General features: G+C 47.0%; 2 protein-coding genes across 10 annotated transcripts in view; one reads left to right on the top strand and one right to left on the bottom strand.

The window, feature by feature from the left end:
* GDI2 (GDP dissociation inhibitor 2) overlaps nucleotides 1–12,414 on the top strand; it is a 32,142-nt gene extending 19,728 nt beyond the window's left edge. The window contains exons 5-11 of the mRNA XM_002920346.4: nucleotides 141–339; nucleotides 574–705; nucleotides 8,275–8,374; nucleotides 9,591–9,762; nucleotides 10,990–11,134; nucleotides 11,337–11,391; nucleotides 11,476–12,414. Of these exons, the coding sequence (XP_002920392.2) occupies nucleotides 141–339; nucleotides 574–705; nucleotides 8,275–8,374; nucleotides 9,591–9,762; nucleotides 10,990–11,134; nucleotides 11,337–11,391; nucleotides 11,476–11,622 (950 nt within the window). The 3' untranslated portion in view covers nucleotides 11,623–12,414. The remainder of the gene's footprint in view (nucleotides 1–140; nucleotides 340–573; nucleotides 706–8,274; nucleotides 8,375–9,590; nucleotides 9,763–10,989; nucleotides 11,135–11,336; nucleotides 11,392–11,475) is intronic.
* Nucleotides 12,415–13,547: 1,133 nt separating this feature from the next.
* TASOR2 (transcription activation suppressor family member 2) overlaps nucleotides 13,548–23,003 on the bottom strand; it is an 80,514-nt gene continuing 71,058 nt past the window's right edge. For 8 of the 9 annotated variants that reach the window (XM_011226373.3, XM_034644128.1, XM_034644127.1 and 5 more), the window contains 5 exons: nucleotides 19,297–19,422; nucleotides 18,513–18,666; nucleotides 17,625–17,730; nucleotides 15,137–15,318; nucleotides 13,548–14,706 (listed from right to left, as the gene is read on the bottom strand). In XM_011226373.3, coding sequence (XP_011224675.3) covers nucleotides 14,588–14,706; nucleotides 15,137–15,318; nucleotides 17,625–17,730; nucleotides 18,513–18,666; nucleotides 19,297–19,422 — 687 coding nt within the window. In that variant the 3' untranslated portion in view covers nucleotides 13,548–14,587. Of the gene's footprint in view, nucleotides 14,707–15,136; nucleotides 15,319–16,820; nucleotides 16,928–17,624; nucleotides 17,731–18,512; nucleotides 18,667–19,296; nucleotides 19,423–23,003 lie in introns of those variants that run through there. The other variant, XR_004620862.1, reaches the window with a different exon arrangement.

Raw genomic sequence — 23,003 nt, 5'->3', positions numbered from 1 at the left:
ATCCCATGTAAAAGCTCCTGTCTTGTGTCGCACATGGCATCACAGGAGCCCCGCACCGTAATGTGGCACATTTAGACTTGCCTCTCACGCTCTCTTTCAGTGTCCTAGTGTGAATATTTGCTTTCTGACACATTCTTTAGGTTTAATGGGACTGTTTGAAAAACGTCGCTTCAGAAAATTCCTAGTGTATGTTGCCAACTTTGATGAAAAAGATCCCAGAACTTTTGAGGGCATCGATCCTAAGAAGACTGCAATGCGAGACGTGTACAAGAAATTTGACTTGGGACAAGATGTCATAGATTTTACCGGCCATGCCCTGGCACTTTACAGAACCGATGAGTAAGTGTTTTGGGTTTTAGATTTATATTTTTCTTGGAACTGTCACTGAATTTCTCAGTTCTCCAAAATGGAAAGTCTAACAAAACAAGGACATAAGCATGTTATATTATGAAAGGTTCTAGCTGTAAATTAGTGTTAGAATCTTTTAGGTAAAATATGAAAGTAGTGAAATAAAATCATTTCAGAAAAACATTTTAAATATTTATTTTCTAATATTTATTTTCTTTATTTTAGCTATTTAGATCAGCCATGTTGTGAAACCATTAATAGGATTAAACTTTACAGTGAGTCTCTGGCAAGATATGGCAAAAGCCCGTACCTTTATCCACTCTACGGCCTCGGAGAGCTGCCACAGGGATTTGCAAGGTCAGTGTCCATCGCTAACCTGGTCCCCTCTTCAGCGCAAGGACAGGATGCGTGCTCGGGAATGATGAGAGGTCTGTGAGCTCTGAGGTGCTTTTCTTTTTATTGAAATAAACTTTATATATAATGAAACCACAGATCCACAGTAAAAAATTCAGTGTGATGAGTGTACAGACCTGTGTAACTAACACTCCAGTCAAGAGAGGAAGCCGTTTTGTCCGGGAAGCTCCCTGGTGTCACCTCACGACTGCCCCCCACCCCCGCAGCAGCTCCTCTGTGACTCCTTTCATGGTAGAGTCCTCGTGCCTGTCGCGGAAGGTCATGCAAAAGCAATAATATGATACGGACTCATTTGTGTCTGGCTTTTGTTTAACAGTATATTTGAGATCCATTTATGTGGCTGCATGTACTGTGGTTCATTTTAAAAATATTGAGTGGGTTTCCCTTTGCAAATCGACTACATTTTCGTGTGGATGGACGTCTGGGTTGTTTTCAGGTTGGGGGTTTTCGGAGTGAAGCTACTATGGACTTCGGTGTAAAAGTCTCTGCGGACGTGGGTTGTCGTTTCTCATTGGCCAGTGTGCAGGAGTGGAGCTCAGCCGAGACGGAGCCCAGAGGTGTGAGCGCAGGAGACGCCGCCGGGCAGCCGTGCAGAGTGCTGTGCCACCTGCCACCGCACCGCGCCCGGTCTGGGGGTCCGTGCCGCCCCCCTGCCTTGTCAGCAGCTAGTGCTGTTTGTCCCCCTGACTTGAATCAACCAAGTGGGTGTGACACTCTCATTCTGGCTTGAACGTGCATTTCCTGAGAACTCGTGTCGATCTCCTTTTCAGGAGCTTTTTGGCCATTTGTATAATTTTGTGATTGTTGATGTCTTTTGCACGTTTTTAAAGATTGGGCTGTGTTTTTTGGTTGTGATTTGTAGGAGGTCTTGAAGTCTGGCGGCAGGTCTTTGGTCAGATGTGTATTATAAATGTTTTCTCCCAGCGTGAGGCTTGTCTTCTGTTCAGTGGAAGTTTTAAATTTTGATAATATATCAAGTTTTTTAGTTATATTTAGTGCTTATTGGGTCCTGTCTGAGAAAGTGTCACATACCTCAAGAGCACAAAGATTGTCTCTGGTGTCTTTTTCTAGAAACTTCATAGTTTGGGCTTTGTGTTTAAATTTATAATTTATTGTGAAATAATGTTGGTGTGTGAGGTGAGGTAGGGCTTGAAGTTCATTTTTTTTCTGTACCCGTATTTCTTTTTTTTTTTTTTTTTTTTTTTAGATTATTTATTTATTTGACAGAGAGACAGCCAGCGAGAGAGGGAACACAAGCAGGGGGAGTGGGAGAGGAAGAAGCAGGCTTCCAGCGGAGGAGCCTGATGTGGGGCTCGATCCCAGAACGCCGGGATCACGCCCTGAGCCGAAGGCAGATGCCTAACGACTGTGCCACCAAGGCGCCCCCGTATTTAGTTCTTCTGGCACCATTGCTGAAAAGACTTTCTTTTGCAGTTGTGTTGGTGCCTTTGTGGCAAATCAGTCGGCTGTAGATTGTATCTGTTTTGTTCCATTAGTTTATTTTTCTTACACCATTACCGTAGCATCCTGATTTTTCTAGTTTTTCTTTCTAAAAGACTTTTTAAAAGTTTTTTTTTTTTTTAAGATTTTATTTATTTATTTGAGAAAGGGAGCATGAGCCAGGGGGGAGGGTGTGGGGAGCAGAGGGAGAGGGAGAAGCAGGTTCCCCCACTGAGCAGGGAGCCCGATGTGGGACTCGGTCCCAGGACCCCGGGATCATGACCTGAGCCGAAGGCAGACGCTTAACGGACTGAGCCACCCAGGTGTCCCTTGAAGACTTTTTATTTATTTTTTTAAATGTTTTTTTAATTATATTATGTTAGTCACCATACAGGACATCCCTGGTTTCTGATGTAAAGTTCGATGATTCATTAGTTGCTTATAACACCCAGTGCACCATGCAATACGTGCCCTCCTTACTACCCATCACCATCCTATCCCATTCCCCCAACCCCCTCCCCTCTGAAGCCCTCAGTTTGTTTCCCATAGTCCATATAGTCTCTCATGCTTCGTTCCCCCTTCTGATTACCCCCCTTTTCTTTATCCCTTTCTTCCCCTACCGATCATCCTAGTTCTTATGGTCCATAAATGAGTGAAACCATATGATAATTGTCTTTCTCTGCTTGACTTATTTCACTTAGCATTATCTCCTCCAGTGCCGTCCATGTTGCTGCAAATGTTGGGTAATCGTTCTTTCTGATGGCTGAGTAATATTCCATTGTATATATGGACCACAGCTTCTTAATCCAGTCATCTGTTGAAGGGCATCTCGGCTCCTTCCACGATTTAGCTATTGTGGACAATGCTGCTATGAACATTGGGGTGCATATGGTCCTTCTCTTCACTATGTCTGTATCTTTGGGGTAAACACCCAGTAGTGCAATGGCTGGATCATAGGGTAGCTCAATTTTTAACTTTTTAAGGGACCTCCACACTGTTTTCCAGAGTGGCTGTACCAACTTGCATTCCCACCAACAATGTAGGAGGGACCCTTTCTCCACAGCCTCTCCTTGAAGACTTTTTAATTTTTAAGTAATCTCTATACCCAGCATTTAGCTCAAACTCCAGACCCACAGATCGAGAGTCACGTGCTGCACTGACGGAGCCAGTCAGGTGCCCTCTGATTCTAGTCTAGCATTAAGTCTTGAAATCAAGTAGTGAACGTCAGCTCCAATTTTGTTCTTTTTCCAAAATTGTTCTGGCCCTTCTAGGTCCTTTGCATTTCCATATACATTTTAGAACAGCTTGTCAATTTCTAGGGAAAAAATGCTGGGATTTTGATTGGGATTGAGTGTAAATGTACAGGCAGTTTGGGGAGAAGTATCTTAATAATAGTTTTCTGACCCATGAGCCTGCTGCTCTCCCTGTGGACTTAGGTGTTCTTTGTCTAAGTGTTTGGAAGCTTTCAGTGGAGGGCTCTAGCACCTAGTTCACGTTTATTCACAAGTATTTTATGTTATTTAGATGCTGCTGTTAATGAAACTCTCTCAGTTTTATTGTAAAGTTGTTTGCTGTTGAGAGTGGACATTCTTGCTTTATTACTAAACGTTTGTTATAGAGTTTTTGTAGATGGCTTTGTTGGAATGAATTCCTTCTTATTCTTGCCTTGCTGGGAGTTTTCTTATGAATGGGTGTTGACACTGAGTTAATAATGCAGATTGTCTTCTCTATGCTATTACTGTGGTGAACTGTATAGATTGATTTTTGGATAGTAAACTGGCCTTGCATTCTCAGGGTCAACAACACTTATTCATGATGTATTTTCCTTTTAATTTATTGTTGGATATACTTTGCATGCATGTGTGTGTGTGTGTACGTGTGTACACACACGAATTAGAAATCAGGCTACTCAGATGTCCCATTTATTTCACTGTTGTGTTTTACAAGAAATTTGACCATTTCACATAAGTTCTTGAATTTTCTGATAATCAAGTTGTCTATATTTTTTAAAGATTTTATTTATTTGAAAGAGCAGACAGGCAGGGGGTGGGGCAGAGGGAGAAGCAGACTCCCCACTGAGCAGGGAGCCTGACGCAGGTTTCCATCCTAGGACTCTGGGATCATGACCTGAGCCAAAGGCAAATGCTTAACCGACTGAGCCCCCATAATACTTTTTTTTTTTCTAATTTTTTTTTTATCCTTTCAGTGTCTGGGATCTGTAGTGAAGTTCCCACCTTCATTGTTGCGATTGGTCATTCATATTGTCTCCTTTTTTGGTAGGATTTTATCAATTTTATTAATCTTTTCTAAGTCAAATTCTTAGTTTTATTTATTTTTTTCGTAGCTTATTTTCTATTTTATTGGTTTTGTTCTTTCTTAATTTCTTCTCCCTACATGGGTTTAACTTTCTTCTAGCTTTCTAATGTTGAAACAGATCATTGATTTTACTTTCTAACACGAGGATTTAAAAGGTTTAAAATTTCTCTCTAAATATGTATCATTCACCGTGGCACCGTTTCCTGTTTTTCTCCTTCTTTAATCCTTGGGCTGAGTCGTTCAGTCGGTTAAAGCATCTGCCTTCAGCTTGGGTCACGATCCCAGGGTCCTGGGATCGAGTCCCACATTGGACTCCCTGCTCCATGGGGAGTCTGCCGCTCTGTCTCTCTCTCTCCCTCTCTCTCCCTCTGTCTCATGAATAAATAAATTTAAAAAAATAAAATCTCAATCCTTGGATTTTTTGAAGGTGTAGTGTTCAATTGTTAAACATTTGGACATGTTCCTAAATACCGTATTGTTACTGATCTCTAATTTAATTCCATGAGGATCAGAGAACAAACTTGTAAGATTTTAATCTTTGAAATTAAGGTGTAATTTATGGTCACATTTTTTTTTTTTTAAAGATTTTATTTATTTGACATAGATAGAGACAGCCAGCGAGAGAGGGAACACAAGGAGGGGGAGCGGGAGAGGAAGAAGCAGGCTCATAGCAGAAGAGCCTGATGTGGGGCTCGATCCCATAACGCCGGGATCATGCCCTGAGCCGAAGGCAGGCGCTCAACCGCTGTGCCACCCAGGCGCCCCTATGGTCACATTTTTTATTTTTTTATTTTTTTAAGATTATTTTAGAGAACGTGCACAGAGGTGGGAGGGGAGGGGCAGAAATGGGTAGGAGGGTCCTACCCCTCCTGCCTCCCATGGAGCCCACCACAGAGCTCGATCTCAGGACCCTGAGATCACAACCTGAGCGAAAACCAAGAGTACAGACACTTAAGCAACTGAGCCACCCAGGGGCCCCCTAGTTCATGGTCGAATCAGTGGTCTGCCCCTGCGGGGAGCATACGTCCTGCTGTGTTGGGTGCAGCGCTCTAGAAGGGGAGTGACAGGGTCGTTCACATGTGTTCATACTGATTCTTCCCCAGTTCTGTTCCTGAGGGAGTGTCTTCCACCCGGAGTGTGGGTGTACTGGTTTCTCAGTGTAGTCCCGTCAGTTTGTACTTCATACGTTTCAAGCTTTTCTACCAGGTGATACTCCTTTCCACTTTCTTTGTTTGATATTAAATACAGCCGTATCAGCTTGCTTATTTACGCTTTTTGTATTTTTTTTCCATTCTTTTATTTTCAAACACTTGTCTTTATATTTAAATGAGTCTCTTGTAGACAAAAATATAGTTGAATATTGCTTTTTTATCCAGTGTGACAACTTTGGCCTTTAATGGGATTGCTTAGCTCATATATATTTAGTATAATTATTGATATGGTTGGGATTCGATTTTTGGTCTTGTTTTCTCCCCTCCCCCCCTTCTGTTTCTCTTCCCCTTCTGTTCCTGTTTTCTCTTTTTGGATTAATCAGATATTTTTTTATAATTCCAGACTAATTCCTCTAGTGGCTTTGTAGCCATGCCTTTTTATTTTTAATTTTTTAGTGCTCTGCAAATTATAGTATGCATCCTTTATCAGTTCATTTGGAGTTAATATTGTGCTAAGCACTTTACATAAAATATAAGCACTCTGCAAACGTTTTCTTTATGTTTGAGTCTCATTCTCCTTTGTGCTGTTGTTGCCTGTGTGTTACATCTACGTACTTTAATCAATTCCACAATGCAGTGTTACAGTTTCTGCACTGAACATCAGTTTAAAGAAATGAAGAGAAGGAAAAGTAACCATTTTCGCACATTACCATGTTTGTTGCTTTTCTTTCGTATAAATCCTTTTTTCTGTCTGGTGACATTTCTCTGTAGCTCTCCCGTGGCGTTCTTGTAGTCCTAGGTCGAGTTCTGTCACTTTCATTTTTAAAGAACTTTTGTTGGCTTGAGATTTTTCATTCAGCACTTTCCAGCTGCTGTTCCCTCACTTGTGTCTGCTTTGTTTCTGGTGAGAAGTGAGCCGTCACTGCCGTCAGTAGCCGTTCCTGTGTATGGAGTGGGTATTTTTTTCCCCTCTGGCTGCTTTCAAGATTCTCTTTGGTTTTGGACAGTCTCACTAGGATTTGCCTCATTGTGTTTGCTTGGGCTTTGCTGAACTGCTTGGATGTGTAAGTTAATTGTTTATATCAAATTGGGAATTTTAAAATCATTATCCTCTTAAGATGTTTCATCCCATTTTCTCTGTCCTCTCCCTCTGGGACGATTCTGTGTATGGTGGACACTGGCTATTATCCCATAGTCACTGAGGCTTTTTTTTTTTTTTTTTTTTTTTTTGTTTTTTTGGTCTTTTGGTCTCTCCATGCTTCATATTGGATAATGCCTGTTGATTTGTCTTCAAGTTCATGGACTCCTTTTTCTATTTCCAAAAAGCTATACATCCCATTCAGTGAGTTTTAACTTTTTTTTTCTGGTACTGTACTTTGTACATGTAGAACTTCCAGTTTTTTAAACACAGTTTTTTTGAGATTCTGTTTACTCATTTTGACCCCACTGAATATCTTTCTAATAATACGTTCTTAAACATCTGTGTTTGAATGAGAGTGTCTGTCCTCGAATACATCTATAATAGCTGCCGTTAGCCCCTGCATATTGTAACATCGGTAATCTGGGCACCTGTTTGTATCGATTGCTTTTCCTGAATCTTTATTTTGAATCACATTTGTTTCTTCACATGCCTAGTAATATTTGTATACAGGCCATGTTTATTGGTACATTGTAGAGATGCTGGGCTCTTTCTCTGGGAGGTGATTTTTGTGAGTCGGCATTGGCCACTCACCTCGAACTTCTGGAGGTTTGACTTTACCCTTTATTGGGCGGGGAGGGCAGGTTTTGTTCAGCTGAATCCTTAGTCCTAGTACAACAGGTGTGCTGCTCCTGGGGTTTCAGGGGAAGCTCAAGGTATGTACTAGGCTGTCTAACGTGGCAGTTTCAGACTTCAGACCCGTTTGTCCTTAAGGCCCTCAACTCTAATCTCTGCTCCGGTCCTGGCACCTTTCAGCTGTTGCTTTTTGCTGGATTCCTTGGAATCTCTCTCAGGTACAGGCCCTTTTGGAGGTAGTTAAGGATTTGAAGAGATTTTATAGATTTGGTGGCTCCCCTTTTTGTAGCATTTCCCCCTACAATTTTCATCTCCTTTGACAGCCCCAGCTTCTGTCCTGTGCCTCCTTGAATCAACAAGACTGCAGGCTTTCTGCTTCTGTTCGAGGGGCTCCTGGTACCAGGACCAGGGAGGTGGTTCCTACAGGGGAAGAGCCATAGAAGCCACACAACACAGCTCACTCCTTCCTTCAAGTCTCTTCTCCAGTGTCTGTCTGCTTTTAGTCACTGTCCAGGGCCTCCAGATTGGGTATTTTTATTATTCATTCATTTTTTGTAGTTCAGTTTTATTTATATGCAGGAGGATTAGACCAACATAAACTGTTCAGTGCACTGGTCAGTGCTTTTTTTGGACTGGGTATTCAGAACTGTGAATGTGAGACTTTGTTTCATGGTTTTGACTCTCTTATAATTGTAGCTTTAATGACTTTTAAACTAATGGCTTCTGGAAGGAAATTGAGCAACTGTACATTGCCTTTAACTCAAGATCTAAGAAAGACTTTAGTTAGTTGACCCAGTTATAAATTACTGTCATCTCAAAAATTTTTTTTAGGCTAAGTGCTATTTATGGAGGTACCTACATGCTCAATAAACCCATTGAAGAAATCATTGTGCAGAACGGAAAAGTGATTGGTGTGAAATCTGAAGGAGAGGTAAGTAGCTTTTACAATTTAAAAAATACTGTGTTCTTGTGAAGAAAATGTTTCCCGATGTCACATGGTATGGGCATCGATGCTGGATTCCGGAGTGTGGGGTTTGTTTCTGGCAAGTTGGTGTTCGTGATGTCTAAGGACTAAAGATGCTGAGCTTTATTTAGAAGAAAAACTTACTGCTTTCTGTTGTGTTGATTATTAAGACAGACACACATTATGGATGAAGTCTTAGTGGTGCGTATTCTGTAATTATGTAGTGTAGGTTGGTCCCTCTCTCCCGAATTTTCATTTAAATTTAGCTTTATTTGTGCCATTCAGAATTTATTGGTCGAATTTGGGCTTGGATACTGATCATTTTATTATTTGGGTTTTAGCTGTGGAGCTGGCTAGGTGGAGTTTCAAGTAGTGTTAGTGTTTCTCCAGTTCGAGTGGAATGTGTCCGTGTCGACCTTGTGGACGTGCTTCTGCTGAGTCAGTAGGTCTGCGTTTCCTCGCGAGCTCTCGGGCGAGGCTCATGCTGTGGGTCTGCCAACCAGCTCATTCGTATTTATGAAATAACAGCTCTGGCAGATAGAACTCTCAAAAGCTAAGGATGGAAAAGCATTCGGTGTTCCCGATGGCATTCTGTAGGGTGGGTCCACATTATCCACACTCCCTGGTTGGCCGTCTAACGAACACTTATTACTGTAAATCCTTTGTAGCTGTCTTGGGCTTCCAGCAGAATGGGCTTTAGGGAATAGGGACAAACGGGGAGGTGTTCATGTGGCATCTCAGAGTCCTTTTTAGTGCAGTGTCATCTCAGTTTGTTTCCCAGGGCCGCTTCCTCTCAGGAGATCACAGAACATTCACTTCTTACCGGACACAGTCACATAGGACGATGGCCCTTAAATACAGTCTTTGATTTAATCCTAACAACAACCGTTCGAGGTTGGGAACGGCCAGGATTGGACACCTGTCTGCCCGATTCTAAAACCTGTAACTTCTACAGACCGTGCACCAGGTTCCCTAATACTTGAAAAGGACGTAGAATTCATGGGTCTGTTGCAGGGGATTTGTTGGGATTGTTGGCAAAACCAGTTTTAAGTTATTTGTAGTTAAGTAATAACTTCCAGTTAACCTGATGAAGGTAACAGAAAGGGACAATGGCATCAGTATTCTATCTAAAAACTTCGTGGACACAGATCATTGTACGTGCGACTTAAATGCCTTGGGACAGGTGGCCCGCTGTAAGCAACTCATCTGCGACCCCAGCTACGTCACAGACCGGGTGGAAAAGGTGGGCCAGGTGATCCGAGTCATCTGCATCCTCAGCCACCCCATCAAGAACACCAGTGACGCCAACTCCTGCCAGATCATCATTCCCCAGAACCAGGTCAATCGGAAGTCAGGTGAGTTTGGAAGATCAGCACATGCTGGAATTTTGTTAAGAGTTTGCTTTGTGTTTTATCCCAGATTTTTAATTTTGTTTGCTCTGGTATGGTGAAGAAACTTGAGGTCACCTCTGGGAAACGAGATGGAATGGATTTAGCTCAGACCCTAAATCCTCACCGTGAAAGGCACACGTTCGTCCCGGAGCCCTCCCTCACCCTCCCGCTGGTCTACCACTTCCGGCCTCCGTTCTCTCGTTCTAGAAAGAGGAAAGGAGAGGCTGGACTAGATGAGTGGTCACAGTGTCTCCTGGCTCGAACACTGTGGCCTGCGGGGGTTTCGTGCTTATTAGGTGACCCAACTTCACTGTGGTTTTGAGCCAGTGACCGTGCTTTTATGTCATTTGTCAAGTTCACACTTACATTTGGGTTTAACAGTGTGCTAGAAAACAGCTTTTTACGCTTAGGATCAGGACTGACTTCTGAAATTGTAATCATCTTTCTGTGTTGAGCAGTTGTTTTCATCCCCCCACCCCCGTTTCCCCACCATCCTTTCAGGTAGAAGCCTAAATCTTTTATTTATTCAAAATTCAACTTAAAAGGGGTTATCGGCTTTTAAACAGAGCTATCTGTATTTATTTTTCCATGTAAGAAGCCGAATCACGGAAGCTTAGGACTGCAACAAAGGGGTGTTCAGGGGTCCCAAGCAGATCCCAGGGTTGAGGAAAGCCTCAGAAGAGTACAGGAGCTCAGTAACGACCCTGCGGTTAGAAACGCTGCACTTACCGAGGGGCATGTGGACAGGCAGAGCCGATGGACTCGTCGGAGCTCATTATGCTGACTGAAGAACAGCTTATGCTGATTGGCAGTTTTGTTACTTTAATAAATGAGAAACTTGGTACTTAATAAATCCTTTCTTAGCTGTTGGAAAGCCTTTCTAAATGCAAGGCTTGGAGACGAAGCAGCTAGAGCAGTTAATCAGGTTTGTCTGGTGTCTGGGGAGCAGTCACAGAGCTGGGAAAAGAGATCTGTCCGAGTCCAGCAGTTCCCAGCTACAGAAACCCGTCGTCTCCAGTGGGCGAGAAGTCGCTGGATACGGGCCTGCCTTATGTAGGATCCTGTCTGCCTCCACGCAGAACTTAAGCTTAGAAGATTGGGTCTATTGCCAGCAATTTTAAGTCGCACCTTGATGAAATCGGGTGGAAGGGTCGTGAGCCCGGGCAGTGAGACGGCATTGCTCGTTTGCAGATATCTACGTCTGCATGATCTCCTCCGCGCACAACGTGGCCGCGCAAGGAAAGTACATCGCCATCGTCAGCACCACTGTGGAGACCAAGGAGCCAGAGAAAGAAATCAGACCGGCTTTGGAGCTTTTGGAACCAATCGAACAGAAGTGAGTGATGTGTTCATTCAGATGAGCTCGAATGCAGGACGCGTTCTGACTTTGTGGCAGGGTGAGCCCCGGGAGCCGCCGGTGGTCACCGTGTGGGCGTCGCACCTGCCGGTCTCACGCGGCGGGTTTGGAATTGTGGGCAAAGCTGAATGTGGGCTTGGGGTCCGCTCATCTGCTGACTTTTCATTCTTTTTCCCTCCAGATTCGTTAGCATCAGTGACCTCCTCGTACCAAAAGACCTGGGAACAGAAAGCCAGGTGAGCGTGGCGGTCTGAGGAGGGCATCGGCGCAGGCGTCGTCGGCAGACGTCCCCGCCTCACGTCTCTGTGGTTTTGTTTCAGATCTTCATTTCCCGCACCTATGATGCTACCACTCACTTTGAGACCACCTGTGACGACATTAAAGACATCTACAAGAGGATGACCGGCTCCGAGTTTGACTTTGAGGAAATGAAGCGCAAGAAAAACGACATCTACGGGGAAGACTAAGTGCACGCGCTCACCTCGTTAGGACAGACTAACTCTGGCAAACGACGCATACTGTGTGACATCACTATTGTAAGGCCTGCTTTTGTAATCAGAACTGAGACTGCAGCGCACTGTACCAGTGACTACGCCTCCCTTTCTAATATCATGTATTAACTCGTTTTCATGGAGTGGCTCTTCGGAATTGGCAGGTGACCACGTTCTGTTCAGTTTAACCAATACTGGCTTTTTCCCTAGTGAAGGATCCATTTTAAGAAAATCCTGTGATCCTGATACGGAGCACCTGATACAGTATTTGTATCTTTTAATCAGTGTCGCCTCCGCGGTCGTGTGCTTCTGCTCGAGCGCTGGAGCAGTACCATCCGCGTGCCATCTGTCCCCCGGGCGCAAGATTCCAAGTGAACATTCCATCACTTGGGACAGCATCCCCGCGTTGGCCCCACACTGTTCCATCTTGTGTGTCCTGTCCGCTGTTACGACAGTGCCCACAAACACAGCCACAGGTTGGGGTTACGTGGGCCTAAAATTCTAACCCAGTTCCAGGCTTGAGTGTCATTTGGGAGGAAGGCTGTGTGCGGTGTTTTAACCTTATAAAATTGATGAGAGCAAGGGGGGAAGAAACCTATCGTAAGGCAGGTAAACGTAGAAGCTTCTTTTGTATCCCAGGTGTGGCTTCTTCAGCGGACCAAGCTGCGACGCAGTATTGTTTGACAGAGCCTCCCCTTCAGTGATGTCTGTCTCAGACGGCTCCACATGATTTCTGTACTGCAAAATAAAGCGAAACTCTGGAAACCAGTTCCTTCTCGCTTGGTCTGTTTGTGTCCTGGTGTTACAAGCTAGTGAGTACCGTCCTGACTCTGGCACAGCGGCTCCCTCTCTCCTGTGCAGCCGACGGTCGCCGCGTAGAAGGGCGCGTTCCATCCCGACTGCACGTGGAGGCCCAAATCCGGACGGATCCAAACATCCCTGTCGTCGGCTTCACTGTGAGTAGACCCCGAGTGATGTTCTCGACACGCCCCCGGAGGCACAGAGTGACCCCAGTGGAGAAACCACTGCTTTGTTTACATGGTAAGAGGATCTGAAATCCCGGCAAGCCTTTGCTTCCCCTTAAGTCAAGCTGTCAGCCAATGATGCGGGCAGAGGTGCATGCTGGGCTAGAAATCCGCAGACTCTTCTCTACTGTCAGGAGCTTTTCATAGTCTTCGTTTAACACGTGTACCGATCAGCTGTGACACTCAGGCGCAGGCCCTTGGGGAGCAGGGACGGCGAGGGTGGTCTGGGAGAGTGGACGGTGCAGAGTTGAGAACTACTCCATGGCTTAGTGTTAAGTGTGAAAGTGGTTCTAGAAAAGGTGCTGTGGACACAGCCCCGTGGGTTGTGGAGGGCTCTTCGGCAAGGGGGAGGGTAGACGCACCCCCCCCCCGGGCACGATCAGAAAGGTGAGCAAACGGCAGGCGCTCAGTCACTGGTCAGTCATTTCCGGTTCAGTGCTCCCCACACAATCACAGCCCCCTCATCAGATCAAGTGACCGGGCTCNCCCCCCCCCCCCCCCCCCGGGCACGATCAGAAAGGTGAGCAAACGGCAGGCGCTCAGTCACTGGTCAGTCATTTCCGGTTCAGTGCTCCCCACACAATCACAGCCCCCTCATCAGATCAAGTGACCGGGCTCCCAAGCAAGAAACAGTGTGACATCTGCCGTGTTTGGGTAGCAAGTAGAGGGCCAACGAAAGGCTTGTGAAAGCCTGTCCATCCTGGCTCGGCGCCCTGCATCGGGAGGGGAAGCACGGGGCAAGGCGGTGGGGCCAGAGTGACGGACATGGAAGCAAAGTCATTTCCAGTAAATGGCCTAAAAACTCCCATAACATTCCCCACAAATTCAAATTTTGCTATAAAAGAATCCCAGAAAGTTGATTTTTTAGTTGTCTTTATTTAAAAAATGAAACAAATTAGTTACAAAATTTGTTTCAAAAACTTGTTCCAAATAGATACTATGTATCTACAAACATTTTTTGCTTGGTTTTGAATTTAAAGATTATGGTAGAAATTATTTCTAATACCATAAATAAATGATTTTCTTCTTCAGAGGGTTGATTCTGTAGTGCAATATTTACAAAAACTGAGTGAAAACTGACAGTTTATAAATCTGTAACATAACTTACTGTAGTGTTGCTAGGACAACAGCATATAAACCACGTAGGATCCTAGCTTCTACAAGGGTGGGAAAGCCTGTAAAACAGACTGTAACATGCACTACATATGCCTTTCAGACATGAACATGCAAAAACAAAGCTATTTGTTAAAATAGACTTATTTTTGCTACAACTAGGTAAACATGTTTGTAAAATTCTTTTTAACATTGAGCTTAATTAATAGCTTTGAAGGCTCTCTGTAAAAATGAAAATAATTTAAAACAGTTAATATTGAACACTGCAGCCCACAGCTAGTGGACAGCTGACGTCCCTCTGTGAGTGAAGGCCAAGATTTGATAGCAAAGTGTAAAGAAATGAAGGAAAACTCTCAAGTTGTAGAACATTGATTTTTCAAATATGCGAAAACTGCTGTTTATCTAAAAAGTTTCAAAGTAAAAGGAAAAGAGGGATCAGTTGGTGGTGGCATCGCTGTCTAGGCCAGCTGGTCTGGTCACCTGGATAAACACAGAACTGATAATTTCATCTTTAAACAGAACCGCCAAGAAATGCTTTAGAAACAGGAGAGGCTGTTGAACAGGGACAACTTCAATACAACATCTTATCTTCTGTCCTGGGAGCAAGATGAAGTGCAGGTGACAATGGTGTCAGTCAGATGAAACGCCAGACCAACAGCAGTTCCACTCCTAATACGCATTGAAAATTTAGAGCATGATGAGGAAGGTAAAGAACAGAGCTTGCCAACAACTGGTTTCCTCATAGACCTAAATGTCAGTGTCTGTCATGTCCCGTTCACACAGGAGAGTTCTGGAAAGTGTCCTTACCAATAGCTACTCTTAAATGGAGCTGCTATTTTTGGTGTATTTTCAATGAAATTATTTACATCTGTAACAAGGATGCCGCTATTTTCAAAGACTTCTCTGGACACAGTGAGCTTTTCTGTAAAACAAAAAATATATTTTGGTGAAAAATTCATTGACGTATACTTTTTAAGTGTTAGAACCCCTTTTATTAAAAAAAAAAAAACAAAAACAAACTTTTATGGAACTGCTTAATCCATGGAGGGGCGGGAGGTTCCAGGGAGGAGAGGAGCGGAGCTCTGGGAGCAGCTGCCGGGGGTGAACACCCATGACAACTAGCCCTTCCTTACGGAGTCTAAAAAGCTGTGTTACCGCTCATTCACCTGAAACAGAAGTGCCTGTACGCGGTGATGAACAAGTGCATCAGGGGCCTGCTCGCCAGACCGGACCCACGCCACCCGCACCCGTGGCCTGCCGCGCGGCTATGAGCACGGCAAACGGCAGGCGGACATCCGATGTCTGTACCTGGGACATTTCTAAAGTGGCCAGAATGAAGGCTGTGAGTTTACCTGTTAGGAAGACTGCAAACCTGGCGTGGACGTGCTGAACTTGTAGGTTTAGCAGACATTTTAAATGTTCGGCTTTTGTTGGTGCCCGAAAGTCACACTGGTGATAAGGAAGCAGTTCGATGAGATTTGCACTCTGATAGGATTTCAGTATTAAGTTCTTCTTCTGTGCAACTGAATCCACTCTGGAATAGAGACAAATGAGAACCGAGTTTAGACTCAGTATGAAGTTGCAGGTTTACTTTTCACCGTATCTTCATTTTTAGCTGTTTCATTCCTAGACTTCTGGCTTTCACTGTCCTTTACAGTTTGACCTCTTCTGTTAAAACACTCAGACTCCTGAGATGCTTTTTCCCTTTTCTGTTCTTTCCCATGACACACTTGGCTTCCTAGACATCACTGTGGTCCCGTCCGGTTCCCTCAAAACATTACACGCTAGCTGATTCCCTCTGTCAATACAGGTTTTTACAAAATACAGGCCTCGTTCCAAGCGAGAGGGACACTGACATGTTCGTGTAACAACGCTGCTTGGCCAGCCTTCGGTCATTTCCACTGCGTCAACAGCTGCGTGCTTTATCGCACAGCAGTGCTTCCAAACCCTGTTCTACACTCACCACGCTTTTTAGTCAGATCAGCTTCATTAAGGAAATTCCCGCTGCTACGTAATTGTAATTTCTCACCTCTCTTAAAATTTTTTAAGATTGCTTTTTAGAGAGAGCGCATGCATGCACTGGTGGGAGGGGCAAAGGGAGGGAGAAACTTCAGCAGATTCCGTGGCTCAGCGTGGATCCCGAAGCGGGGCTCGATCTCACAACCCTGAGACCACGACCAAGGCTGAGATGGAGTCAGATGTTTAACTGAGCCACCCAGGTGCCCCATGACCTCCCTTAAAATCTTGTAACTACCTTTTTTTCTTCCTCTTAGTGGAAGGTGTTTAACCTGTAAACATCTCCCCATCTGCTCTCCTGTCCTCTGTCAGCCTCTCCTGTTTGCTGGAGGAAAGCAAACTCCCCCAGGTCCCTGCATCTCCAGGGGCGAGCGCTGCCCGAGTCATGGCTGCGTTTCCTTCCAGGCTGTCCCCTTCGTACACACAGACTGATGTGCTGGGCATCACTCTGCACGCTTTCACGCTTTTTATACATGTATTCCTTATTTTGCATATGTTCTTAAAAATATATATGTATGGAATCCATATAATCTGTCATATTTGCCTAGAGATGGATCTGAGGCTGGTTTGTAGTTACTGATAACCAGCCACTACTATAAACATCTTTGTAGAAACAGTTTTTAAAAGCTAGGGGTTTTTTGGCTTTAGTTGTAGATAACTATCTTCAGAGGCCACAGGACAGGTTTCCGGATGAGTTCCCACTACGCCCGTTCTCGAATGTGAGACTGGACCATCGGAAGTGACTATCACACGGCTGGCAGTGGCGCGCCTGTTTGTTCACCTAAAGTCCTCTGCGAAACTTAATGGGCCCTTGCCTGTTTCACAGGTGTACTGTACTGTGGGACCTCGGAGCTTGCCTTAGTCCTGAACTTGGACCTTTCCTCTGGAGTGCTGGCTAGCCCCCTCCTCAGGAACTCCAGGTGGGCCTCTGCACAACCCCTCTACACAACCCCGCCCCCCACACGCCCCGGGGAAATCCCTCCCGGATTTGACAGTATCAGCTCTGGGGTCCACTCAGACCTCTTGGCTCGCTTTTCCTCCTGCACGAGTTCTAGGTGCAGCCTCTCCCGGACCTCTCCTCTCGGCCACTTCCCTTTCAAGACCTCATGCTCAGGCCCACGTTTGTCCTTGGGAGGGAGCAGTGTGGTGAGACAGGAGAGAGTGGTCATGTTAGAGGTGCACATTCTAGGCTTGAAGCCCAGCGTCACAACAACTTGTCTGACCTGGATCAGCTCTGTTGTCCCCCCGCCCTTCAACTTCCACCACCTGAAAGTGGGTCTTTGTTGTCGGTCTCTGTAGGAGGCGGGGGCGGGGCCGCCGCTGTAAAGGCCTGACAAAGCCTGCCAGTCACTTCCAGGGGTGGGGGGGGGGCTTGTCGGGTCTTCTCGGGGCTCCACACCGTGCCAGGGAATCGATTAAAAAAGTACTTTAGAAAATCCCAGCTGTACATTGCCTATTCATAGTCCACTGTTTAGGGGTAAAACATTCTGGTCGCAAGGTTTCCATCCCTGTAACTATGTGGCCACCTGATACCCGAACAAACATCTGAATCCGGGTGCGGCAAGCCCAAGCCCGCAGTTCGCGTTTCCTGTTCCCTCCGGTTCCTGGTGGTAGGGCCTCAGCTTCACTGAATGGACATTTCAGGACTCCTGCAACTCACTTCTGCCGGCCTCGAGCGCTCAAACTCTGGGCCTGACGCTCGCGGAGGCAGCTCCAGCCCACTTGCCTTCCCTGACCGCCCTGAGACAGCAAACGCTAGGACCCGTCGTGCACCTGCACCAGCACCCCCAGGTAAAGCACGCTGGCTGCGCCCCGAGGCCTCACCTGACGTCTCCTCTTAGCTTCTTGTTCTCCCTGTAGTGAAGCAGCCACTTCCACCTTCCGTTTCCATTCAGCTGCTCCAGGGTCCTGACCACATCCTTCAGCTGAGCTACAGACAGAGAGAAGAGTTCTAGTCGGAGGCCGGGAACTGTGACTTGCGGGGAGGCAGACACGGGGCCAGCGCACACTGTCCCCTGCACGCCCAGGCCGCGGCGGGAGTGCACCAGGCCTGCTGGCCGTGACCCCAGACACCCCCCGCGTGCACGCGACAAGCAGGACGTCCAGCTGTCTAGCTTGCAAATACTCTCAACTCGGTCTCCATGCAGAATTCACGCTTGTGGGGGTCCACTCCCCTCTTCTGAGCCACGAATGGTGTCTACGGTGAGCTCTAACGTGACATCACGGGGACAGGTTTTGATCACCCCTAAAATTAGCACCTGCCCAGTGCTGCTCTGACTTCCCTCTCCGTCTAATCACTGCGCAGAGGGAAGGGAATTAAGAGTGTTCAGCACATAATTCAGAAGACTTTTAAGGGCCATGTTTCTTATTTCTAGAACATCACCAAGATGGCAGGGCTGACAGCGAGAGACACGGAGGAGGGAGGGCCGCTGGGCAAGTGTACGAGACAAGGAACGGGGAGAAGCGAGGTGGGTGCTGGAGATGACCCGGTGACACCGGGAGGCTCCGGGCACGTGCCCTGGGAATGAGAGTGCCATCCTCACGAAGATCGCTCAGCAGAGCACATGGCCAAAACGAAGGCCCCAAAAGGTGGTGGTGGGTGGTGCTCTGGGTTCGTTTCTTTTCCACGAGGTAGTATCCGGGCCACCGGGGGGAGAGAAACGGCTCTGACTAGATTACAGACAGAACCAAGGAAGGGAATAGAAGACCGACCTAACGTTATGGTTTCCAGGATCTTGTCATCCGAGACCACGAAGCCTCCCGTCTGAAAGAGCTCTTGGTAGGTGTACTCGAGCACGTCCTCGGGGCCGTCCACGCCAGCGAAGAGGACGCTGGGGAAGCGCTTCAGCTTCAGCAGAAAGGGAATCTAGCGAGCACAAAAGGGTCCCCGGGGAAGAGGTCAGCGGGGTCGCTTTTATCCCAGGGTTTCAAGATTCAGGGAAGCTGAAAATACGCTCAACCCGGATGACCGGCAACTCCGCGACCCCTCTCGGAAGCCCACGCGCTTCTCCGGCGCACACATGCCGCTCGCCACGCACGCCCCTCAGACCTCGTCTGTTACTACGCGGTCTCAGACCCCACGGGCTGGAGCGCGCGAGCGAGGGAAGAGCACCGCTCAGGTGTGGGGACCCGTGATGTGGCGAAGCAGGCGACAGGCTCACTCGGCCGTTCGTCTCCGTTCCCGCCCCGACCGCAGCCCTGCAGCCCAGCCGGTGCTGCGGGGCCGGGCAACTCCTTTTCCTCAACGTAGAAATCTTCACGAAGACTCAGGAAAACCTGCACAAGTCCTTTCAAAGCTCAACTACTCCTACTCTTGGGCGTTAAGAAATGCAGGTTTACATCCCGGCCGAGGCAATGTCCCCAAACCCTCCCCCCCCAGCTACGATGACGTCCTCACTCCGAGCCACACTAAGGACGCTACCCTGCGGGACACCCCCGCGGGGCACCCCAGAAACGCCCGGAGCACCTTTCTTATAAGAAACAGGGGCGGACGTACTTGATGGAGGTGCAATGCTATGTCTTCATTTCTGATGACGACGAGGAGCGTGTCATTCTCTCTGTGGAAGGCTTGACAGAAATGCTGAGGTTCGATTTCCGTGTGGCCTCCTTTCCTCAGGACGCTCTGGAAGATTTACAAACAGCCGTTACTACAGAAAGGGCGTCTGCTCGCGATTACGCTCCCAGTCCACGAAACGCATCGAAGCACATCTAGTCACTAACTGTCCTAACCAGGCCCCGTCAGTGGCCGTTAGTCCTCCTCCTAAATGAGCGGCCACGTCTCCAACAGAGCCTCCCGGCGCGGCTCACCACTGGCCTTCGAGGTTCACATCGAAGGCAAGCACTCTGTCATCGATCCTTTATGTCCGTCGAGCGGCCGACAGCGGACTGATGCGGAGACACAGGCTCCCACCCGATCTGAGGCAGTTACCCTGGGGAGGCAGACAGTCCCTCCAAAAATGCCACCTCCAGTCAAAACGTTTCTAGAACTCCTGGAAATGCCCCCTCTGCAGCACGTGGAGCGTCATGAAGAGCCGCGGAGCGAGCCCCCGGCCGGCCGTGCGGTGCCCGCGCTCACAGGCCCGCCTGCCACGGGCCTGACGGGCAGCCTACGTGCGTGCACCGGGAAGGAACTCCACTCCGCCCCCTCCGCCATGCTGGCACTGCTGCTGTCTGAAGGATTCTGGAGGTTTCCGCCGCACACCTCCACGTTCCTCCTGGCACCAGGAACACTGCGTCTGACCAGCACTTGTTATTTCCTTTGTAAAAGGACGGTATCTGCCTCCCCTGGATCTCAAAACAACTCAAATCTTGGTTATTTCAGTTCTTCGCTCAAAATGCATGGCAACGTATCTTCAAAGAAACTCCTCCAGGTAAGATCTCTTTTAACAAAGAGCCCACTAAAATAGTTAAATATAAATTTTTAGCTCTGACTTAATTTACTCTGAATAAACTACTTCTGAGACGTTCAACCCCTTCGCCCACGGGCCGTGGAGCCGGGCTGTTTTCTCACGCAGCCTGAATCGCGGTCACGATGGACTGCCCAGCGCTTCCTCAACTTACAGAGGAACGGGGCCTGACACCCCGTCTCTCCCGCACGCCTCAGCAACCCTCCAGCACAGAAGACTTATCCGGGGCAGCTTTCTGAGTTCTTAAAAACATTTTGCTCAAGATTATCTTTATTCTGAAGCTGATTTTACACTGTGTCCACCTTCTCACTTGAAGATTAGTTTTACCTTTGCACAAAACGTGTCATTTTCTGTCGTAAACAGTAGCCACGTGATAAAGAGGATCACGAGACACGTGCGCTCCTGAACCCCATGTGGCTGCTTCGCTCTCTCCCCCGCACACAAACCAGGATCCCCTGCGCTCTGTCAGGGGTGTGAATGGAACTGTTGCTTTTGAGCAGATGGAAGCAAAATAGAAAGCGGGTATTTTGCTCACTGTGGCTATGATACTACTGAGTCGACCCTGGATTGACTTCAGCACCGGTCAATGTACGGTATATGTCATCAACCAAACAAAATAAACTTTAATTCAAGGTTCAAAAAAAAAAATTTCATTTTTAGGTTACTTTTGGAGGCCAAGCACCTAAAAAAACTGCTTCATTTTTTCAACTCCACCGCTCACCAAGGCGGCATGGAAACTAGAACAGAGATGACGGTGGAGGGGCTGGGGGGACAGACCTGGCAACAGCTTACGAAAACCTTGGAAAACGAAAGGATCCTTGATGGGGAATAAAAATCTGTTAAATAATCTAAAATCATATTTAAAGGGTACAAAATAGGAGCCATCAGGCATCTTAGAGAAGAATGTGTGTTTGACTCTAGCCTCACACACCGGCCTGTTGTTATCCATCATGTTTCCAGTCCATTCCCCACACTGTAGCCGAAGAGTTCCTCTCAAACACAAACACGACGTTATTTACCTTTCACAAGTATTGTTCAGGGCCCCCACTGACCTCAGGCTGGGCGAAGGGCCTCTCGCTCCGGACAGCAGTGTGACAGCGCGGCCCTCCGCACTGCCGGCCGCGTGCCACCAGCTGCCTGCCCACCCCGAGGCCGGCAGGGTGACCAGGGAGCCGCCACCAGCTCGGCTTCCGCAGAGCCCTCGCACTTGCAGAACTGGCCTCCCCTACCACGCTGTGCTGCAGTGACCGTCACAAACTTCTTCCGATGTTTAATGTTAGTAATTCAACATTCGTGGGTTTGCCAAGTGACACTTACGTGACAGATACTCTGGACTTCTTGGACGTATTGACATAAGCCACCTCTGAAACAAATCTAGGCGAACGTTCAGAAGCAACACACTTAACCAGTCTAGCTGTCCACACTTCATACAAGAGGCCAGCATCGCTTCCTTACGAAAAAGGCCCTGACCCTTCGACGAGGCCTGCTGCCCTCACAACAACATCCGAGCACCTGCGCCATTACACGGCCCGTGGATTTTACATTGAGGGTGTTTTGCTTGTCCCATTAGCTGTGAAGGTTATAACAGAATGGCAGGAATCCCCCTCCCCTTACACGCTGGGACTCCAGAATGGGTATCAAGGACTGCTGTCCTTTGAACCAGCTCCTGCTGCGAGTGTAAAGGGTTGAGGGAGGCGGCGTGTTTGGGCACCAGCTTTGGGTTGGCGCCCCAGGCCATGAAGAGGGGCTGGATGTTCAGGGGTGAGCTGCAGGCCAGGGGTGGGACTATCCACAGTTTGGCGGCTTTTGACACCGGGGGGAGAGAACTGCTCTTCTGGCAAAGGTGGCCAGGACAAGCCTCCTGGTGCCAGACTGGCCCTGGGATGCGTGTACAGCCGTTTCAGTTTTGTAAACACATCCATAGATTTGCTGGCTCTGCTGGGACAGCCGAGAGGCAGTGACACCCAGTGGCATGGAGTTAACCCAGTGCCCAGACACCGACTCAAAATGCTCTTCCTCCCTTAAAAGAATCAGTGCTCCTTAGAGAAATGGCAGAGTTCGAGGCTGGGGCGAGGAATATAGGAGATAAATCTGGAACATGGAGTTATACCACAAAGGAAGAAAGGATAAGGATCCAAACAATTATGGGGACTTGTCAGAAGGACATGGAGGCCCCTATGAAGGACTCCTGGGTCTGGGACAATCTGAGCATTACCATAAATAATGAAGGACCAAAACAAATATTGTTAAAATGTCCATACGACCCAAAGCAATCTACATATTTCATTCAATCCTTATCAAAATACCACAGCGTTTTTCACAGACCTAGAACAAAGAATCTATGGAACCACAAAAGACCCTGAACAGCCAAAGCAATATTGGAAAAGAAAAACAAAACTGGAGGCATCACAATTACAGACTTCAAGTTAATTACAAAATAGCAGTGATTCGAACAAGGTAGTACCGGCACAAAAACAGACACATAGATCAGCGGACAAGAACGGAAAACCCAGAAATAAACCCACAACTATATAATCAATTAATCTTCCACAAAGCAGGAAAGAGTATCTAATGGGAAAAAGACTCTTCAACAAATGGTATTGGGGAAACTGGACAGCCACATGCAGAAGAATGAAACTGGACCACTTTCTCACATACGCAAAACCAAATTCAAAATGCATTAAAGACCTAAATGGAAACATGAAACCATAAAAATCCTAGAAGAGAGCACAGGCAGTAACCTCTTTCACATCGGCCACAACTTCTTGCTAGACACATCCTGAGGCAAGGAAAACAA

This window comes from Ailuropoda melanoleuca, chromosome 15 (assembly GCF_002007445.2).
Source record: "Ailuropoda melanoleuca isolate Jingjing chromosome 15, ASM200744v2, whole genome shotgun sequence".
Classification (NCBI taxonomy): Eukaryota; Metazoa; Chordata; class Mammalia; order Carnivora; family Ursidae; genus Ailuropoda; species Ailuropoda melanoleuca.
Note: the sequence above shows the minus strand (reverse complement) of the source record. Positions and strands in the feature narration are given on the sequence as shown.